We start from the raw sequence: 7,192 nt of genomic DNA, 5'->3' as shown, positions 1-7,192 counted from the left end.
GACTTCGGACACGGGCCACTTAAGCGACCCGTTCCGTACTATCAGAATAACCGAGCGGTGTTATCGTCGACCTCGACGGTTCGATTAATTATCGGGCGTATTCAGCCCACTACCAACCCTTTACGTGAAGCAAGATGGGGATTCAATGGAGGAAAAGACGAAGCGAAGCGGGAGAACAGTTCAACAATAAAGCACATTTATTCGCGGCACACGGGAAGCACACAAATACAATTCCACCAAATGCACACAAAAAAGAAAACACAATTCCATTTACACAAAAAGCAAACATAAAAGTGAAAACACAGTGCAGAGCTAATACCGACTACCGAGCACACGGCAACACTTATACAATTCTACTTCACAGACGGCGCCGACAACACATACCCAAAACCAAGGAAAAGAAATCCCCCAAGAATGAGGTAGGCCTGAGGCCGAGACCGGGTCGGGCCTACCCGTCTGGTGATGAGACGCGGAGCGGCGATGGCCCCGCAACCCGCGGGCCTCGTGGACAGTGCCTGGCAGGGGGTGGGAACGGGGCCCCCTTGGTCGCACTATCTCAGCGCGGGGGGAAACAGGAGGGGGTTGCTGATGCTCGGGGTATAGAGGATCTTTATTATATGCGACGAGCGTCTCCACCTCGGCCAGGTCGCGCTGTCGGCCTCCCTCGGGTGCAGCTTCCTGCACGACGCGAGCACCCCCTCGTCTGGTGTCGCCGCCTTTCCACAGCTCCGTCCCCTCCGTTCCGACTCCAACGCACACGACGAGCAGCTCCACCGCCCGCGAAGTCTTGACCCTCTGCTTCCGACTCTCCTCTTCTTGACTCTCCGACCCGTTCTTGTTTGCGACTCTCTTCTGGTTCGACTCTTCGTTCTCCTTTGCGACTCTCTTCTGACTCCTTTGCGACTCTCTGACCCTCGTTCTGCTGACTCTCCGACCGCGTTCTGCTGACTCTCCGACCCCGTTCTGCTGACTCTCCGACCCCGTTCTGCTGACTCTCCGACCTCGTTCTGCTGACTCTCCGACTCTCCTCTTCTTTGGACTCCCCCCGACTGACTGACGAACGCCGTCCTTTTATCCCCCCGTAACTTCGCCTTTGACCCCCTCCCTTTGACCTTTCACCTCGCTCCCCATTGGCCCGAGAAAAAGTGGGCGTGAAGGCTTTTTGATCCACAAATTTGCATATATCGATCGCCCTGGGGGCGGGGCCAATTCGCCCCTCGCTCACCGATTGGACGGCAAAAAGTGGGCGTGTGTCGTTTTTGATCCGTTTTTGAAGCAGAAAATCCGTGATTTTGTACACGCTGTTCGACGCGCGTTCTGCATGAGTCCAACACCGGTACCCACAGCGGGGCAAGAACGGTGGCGATGCTACGGTTGTGAGGTGTGCGTGAAGGTCGTGGCGGTTGTGGTGAAGCGGTGGTTGTGGTCGGTGGTTGATGTTGTGGTTGTGATCATGGCGGTTGGTCCAAAATAAAGATAGTAAAAGAAAAACGGCTATCCTGAAGAGTCGCAGCTCGCATAAATGACATGTATTCCCACTAGACAACGGGTTTGGGCCTAACTACACATGCACTTACCGAGATACCTCACCTAAGGGACCTGAATGGTGGTTTGCGAATCTGGTAACCACAACAGTATTATGAAGGCGATTTCTGTTCGACACTCTTCAAGTGTATAATTCGATTTAAACAAGAGTTTAAAGGCATATAATTAATTTAATTCTGGGTTTTACCGCCGTTTTTACTCAGTGTCTATTACATCGCCCGATCTAATGCATTCCATTAGTTCTTCATGCCTGTTGTTTGTGTCCTTTATGACGTCCTTAAAAACAGTAAGTTTCCTGTTTGGAATGATTTTACATTTTGTTTGACAGACAGGCAGACAGAGAAAAAAAATGTATCTCACTCCTCTCTGCACGTGTGCGATCGGGACAAATTGAGAGCCCAAGTTCGGTGAAACAACAAACTTGTTTTCCAATTCATGTTCAAAATAGAACATTCAATTTGAATAAGGTGATACTCGATCACAAACTGATAAGATAGACAGACGGATGGACCGATGGACGGACAGACATGAACCAATTACTTAATCCCGCTTTTCGTTTCACGTGTGCGGGGTAACATATGGGGGACGTGAGCAGAGAGTGAGGAAACGAGGCCATCAGAGCTGAAAGCTCTCAAAACAAAGCGAGAACTTTTATTTTTATTTTTATTTCAAAGAAAGATCAACGAACCAAACAAGAGAACGTATTGAGGAGGCCGGAGATTGCAAACCGATTCCAGCTACTCTCGTCACCAAACTCAACCAAAAATAAATGCCTGATTCATTTGCTCTTCAGCCAACCACCGAAGTCCTTCAAGAAGACCACTCACAAAACAAATATAAAGTACACATTGCTGAAAGGGGTTTGTAATCATTTGAAAAGGCAGGTGTTTGAGAGCAGTTCTAGTTTATATACAGTCCACCAGTCTGTTCTCGGTACACCTCAATGATATCTCCGTCTTCCATTCCCAACTAGAAGAGGGACAAAATGGTAAAGATTAACAAATATCACAAACATTCAAAAGGCAAAGCTTCTCAAGAACCAAACGCTCTAAATAAATAAAAAAACAAACAAGTAGAGGTACATTTAAAGAACACTGCCCCCATGCCCAACAAATAAATAAATAAATAACAAATCCTCCAGCCCCATGCCCAACAAATAAATAAATAAACAAGTGGTGCCAGGCACAACAAATCCCGCCCATTTAAGGCATAAAGTTATTTTGAGGATCAAATTTAAATTTGAACCATGTTTTAGTATTAATGGAAAATTTGTCATTTTGACCGATGACCATGACCCCCAAAACTTCGGACCTTACCGATATTCACAAATATACATTCTTCACTTTGGAATGGGTCGGATTATAAGTGACAAATAGAATAAGGTTCACTATAAGCTTAGTTTGAAGTAAATCAGATCATTTTTGACGACGTTATGAGTGAAAAACGATTTTGATCTTTTCGTGACCTTGACCTTGACCTTTGATCCAATTTGACCCAAAAGTTAATGGGGTCGTCCAAGGTTCATTGCCCACCTGTGGATTAAATTTGATAGTGTTTGCTGAAGCCGTTTTGCCGTAAAGTTGCTAACAGACAGAGAGGCAAACAAACAGACAAACAAACCGGACGATTACAATATCCCACTCCCTCCTTCCGGGGGGCGGGATAATAAGGAATTAATAAATCGATAATAATTAAGGAATTAATCAATTAATTGATTAATTTAAAAAAATTAAAAATAGTGTTTTTGCCAAGACACTTGTTCACTTTTGTCCCCAAATTTCAGCTTCCGAGCTCAAAGGATTGCGAAGATATCGCCCGGACAAACCATAAAAACGTCACGGAGAGCACGATTACTTGCAAAATCCACCTCCCCACCTACAAAGGTTGCCATGGATACATCAAATTGTCCATTTCGTTGAGATTAAAATTGACAATCTTAATCAAAGCCGAGGTTAATCGGATGAAAATTGATTATTTTTCAGATTGAAACAGATGATTTTACAAGTTTGACCTTGAGTTGACCTTTGACATTTTGACCTCAGAAATCGTTGGTTTCCAAATTCAGTGATGCACGATGAAATTATGAAACAGCTCAGGTCTGTACACTAAATCCACAATCTGCATGCACCTCTCTTTCTCTCTCTCTCTCTCTCTCTCTCTCTCTCTCTCTCTCTCTCTCTCTCTCTCTCTCTCTCTCTCTCTCTCTCTCTCTCTCTCTCTCTCTCTCTCTCTCTCTCTCACCTCTCTCTCTTTCTTTCTCTCTTTTTTTCACCTGTGGAATACAAGACCCTCCACTCCAATTGCTTCTAACAACAGGAGGTCGATTCTCACTCACGACAGGTGGGTGTGTGACCTTACAATATTCTACCTGCTCTAATCTGTTCCCACCTGTTCACTTACGCAACTCCTCCTTCAAGTTTGCACAGATTCTTCCAGAAACCGAGCTATTTCTCCTCCGGCCCTTTGCCTTTTCTGTTGAGCATCCACTCACGTGCAACGTCTGTATTTAATATCATCTGTGAACTTGCTGTCCTCTGTCATTTCGCTCTTCCATGAACTTAGATTTCTCGATAAAATAATATAAATGACTAGCAACGATACTCGGCGTTGCCGGGCAACGTCGGGTCCCTCTTCCCACTCCAGCCTTTCCCTCCCACCTCACTCCTTGAGGGACAAATTCATCGATATGGCTGAAATAATGATGCTATACATGTTTATCCTCATCGTCATGTCATGAATCTGGGATGTGTTCAGTCACCAAGTTGCTTGTACAGCGCTTGCCAAGTGGCTTAAGCATTCGAGCAAGCACTCTGTTAGAAACCGTTGAGAAGGAACGGCTGGCTTGGCAAGCGCGAGCTCGCCAGCTGCTTTGGTAACAACACACCACTGGACATCTCAACAGCAAACAATACTTGGAAAACAGCAACAAAAGGACATTTATTTAAAAACATGAAACACTTCTAATATTGATGAGGAGTATCACACACATCCACCCACACACACAAACTCAGCTTTATAGTGTTACGGCTGTGGAAATTCGCAGAGCACCATATAGGTCCTTCGATCAGTTATGTCGATAAGTCTGTGTTCAGATAGATTTCCCCACCGATGTCTAAGGGTTTTATTCGTGTAACCGGGCTGTGAATCTTTGAGTTAGCCATTTTTCTTTTACTATCGTTATTTTGGACCAACCGCCATTACTACCACAAGAAAGCCCCACCAACCACCTTCTCCACCACCAACATCGCTCTGATCAACCGCTTCACAACAACCACCTTAACCACCACCGCCCAACCACACCACCCTCACGACCACCACAAACGCCAGCCACACCACCCTCACGACCACCACAAACGCCAGCCACACCACCATCAAGACCACCACATAACGCCAGCCACGCCACCATAACGCCAACCACACCACCACCGCATTTCCACCTCAGCACGTTTGCGAGAAGCCTGGCATTCATCGGGGGAGAACGGACGACGGCCTCACCCCTCCCCCCAACGACAAACACGTGCGGAAAAGACGAAAGCTATGAAGACATAAAAGAAAGGCCCCGATTCGGCGAGGAAAACGCCCTGCTTCTGGAAGCTCCGCGCGCGTGCTGGAAGTGAGGGGGCGAAAGGGAAGGGCGAGGTGCCGTGGAAATAAAAGGGGGCGCTGAACGCAGACTCTCCCTCTGAGTCGTCGGCTGCTGGAGGTTGAGGAGGTGTGTGGAAAGGAGAAAAGGGTGTCGTGTCGGAGTTGTGGGCAGTGAGTGGAGCCGCGGTAGGGGCCTGGAGAGAGCGGAGCGCAGCGGAGCCAAGGCGCACGACCTGCCATACCGTGCCTTACTGTTGGTCACTGGAGAGGGGACATCGAGGGTCGCCCTGGAGAGTCACCACGAGGGACAAGCTAGCCAGCTCGGTCTCTCGGAGCCTTTGCGGTCTGCACGGCTCCGTGTTAATAAAGACCCCAAGGGGTCCAGTCTACCCCTCGTCTGTCCTGGGGTTTTTCCTTGCTTTTGAATGAACGTTGTGGCGCCATGTCCGTTTGTAGAACTGTTAAGTGTGTACATCATAGATAGACGGTAGAAGCTCTTTTGCATTGCTTCTGTTGGCTGTATACTTGCGTGCGTGTTCGGCCTTGCATAATTGCCATTGCTGCATTGATTGACATGCAAGCCTGCATATGTGTCTTGTGAAATAAATGTGCTTGTTTAAATGTAAACCCGTTCGATGTGTCGTTTCCCTAATTGAACTGCCATATTGCACTCGGAATATAGTTGGTTGTTAAATAGCCGATAAAGTGATCGGGTCCAACGGGGCTGCGCGATAAATACCCCGCTCGGTTATCCCAAAACGAAGCGAGCTGCTTGAGCGGCTTGTTTCCAAGCGGCCCTGTTGAGGTACAGTCTCTCGGTAGTCTGGCCGTGCGATTAATTAGGTATATCGACAATCCGGCGATTGACCCTGTAGCGCGGGTAGAATATTGACTAGGCTGTGGTGTGCTCAAAACACACCCGTGGCTGGTTTTCGGCATTGATCCGGAAAGCCGCGACTGGATTGTCGGTTCGGTGGGCGAAGCGGCCGCTATTGGTTAAACGCGGTCGTTCACACGCCGGAGGGCGGAAATCATCAACAATGTATTAGATTAACATGTTATCCTGAAAGTTGTTCACTTGAACGACACAACTGATTGGCAAAATATCTCTTCATCCCGTATCTCCCCAACCCCTTTTACCTTCTCCTCCTGCATCCTCAAAAATCCTCCTGCTACCATTACAACATCCTCCTCCTCCTTCCACTACAACCACAACATCCTCCTCCTCCTCCTTCCATCATGACCTCCTGCTCCTCCCACCAACCTCGTGGAAATAAATAAACACATTTACCCCAAACTTACTCGCTTCTAGTTCCGGGGAGGCAATTTTCGAAAAACAAACAAACAATGCAGCAGGTAAACAAAATCAAACAAACAATGCAGCAGCAAAACAAAAACAAACAATGCAGCAGATAAACAGTCGCACGTTTCCAGTCGATGAAGTAACCCCCCTCGTCATCCCACGTACCTCGAATGGTGTTTCATGGTCATTAATCCTCTGCCCTTCAAATATGAACCGCAGTGAGTGTGGCGGAACAGACTGAAAGCAGAAAAAGAGAACAGTGGGGAAGTGATGTCTTCAATCAAAAACAATAATCCGACACGTGTAGCTGAGTCTTCAAAACTCGAGTGTTCAAAGTAAACTCCGACGCGTGTGAGGACGCGGAAACGGAACAACTCCGGTGAGAGTAAACTGCTCGAAGTGATCCAAACACAGCACACAGGGGAAAACTAAAATCCTCAAACAAATTACAATCGTTGTGTTATCACACGCGAGCAAGTACAACCGGTCACTTCGCCGGTGGTAATGTTAACGAGCCCCATCGTCGCCCGTCAACGTGAAGGACACGTCCACAGTGAGCTCCCACCTCCGTTTCACCGAAAAAGGTGACGAGCCAGGAATTTTTTTATCTCCCTTGAACCTTCTCAGGTGAAGAATCAAAACTTACAAACACGATAGATTGACCAGCACCACCACCATCCTCACCCGTCAAAGTGATGGACACATCCACAGTATTTTTTTTAATTATAAAAAACGCTTCTGTACACCGCCCTCGAAACT

At 47.3% G+C, this 7,192-nt stretch overlaps 1 protein-coding gene across 1 annotated transcript in view; it reads right to left on the bottom strand.

The window, feature by feature from the left end:
* Positions 1–2,167: 2,167 nt before the first annotated feature.
* LOC147007820 (uncharacterized) overlaps positions 2,168–7,192 on the bottom strand; it is a 20,973-nt gene continuing 15,948 nt past the window's right edge. The window contains exons 5-6 of the mRNA XM_085866252.1: positions 6,599–6,670; positions 2,168–2,514 (exon numbers count right to left, since the gene is read on the bottom strand). Of these exons, the coding sequence (XP_085722378.1) occupies positions 2,446–2,514; positions 6,599–6,670 (141 nt within the window). The 3' untranslated portion in view covers positions 2,168–2,445. The remainder of the gene's footprint in view (positions 2,515–6,598; positions 6,671–7,192) is intronic.

The sequence above is a fragment of the Eptatretus burgeri genome, chromosome 24, assembly GCF_056783735.1.
Source record: "Eptatretus burgeri isolate ZD-2024b chromosome 24, Ebu_testis_v1, whole genome shotgun sequence".
Classification (NCBI taxonomy): Eukaryota; Metazoa; Chordata; class Myxini; order Myxiniformes; family Myxinidae; genus Eptatretus; species Eptatretus burgeri.
This window is presented reverse-complemented; position numbering and strand designations above follow the sequence as displayed.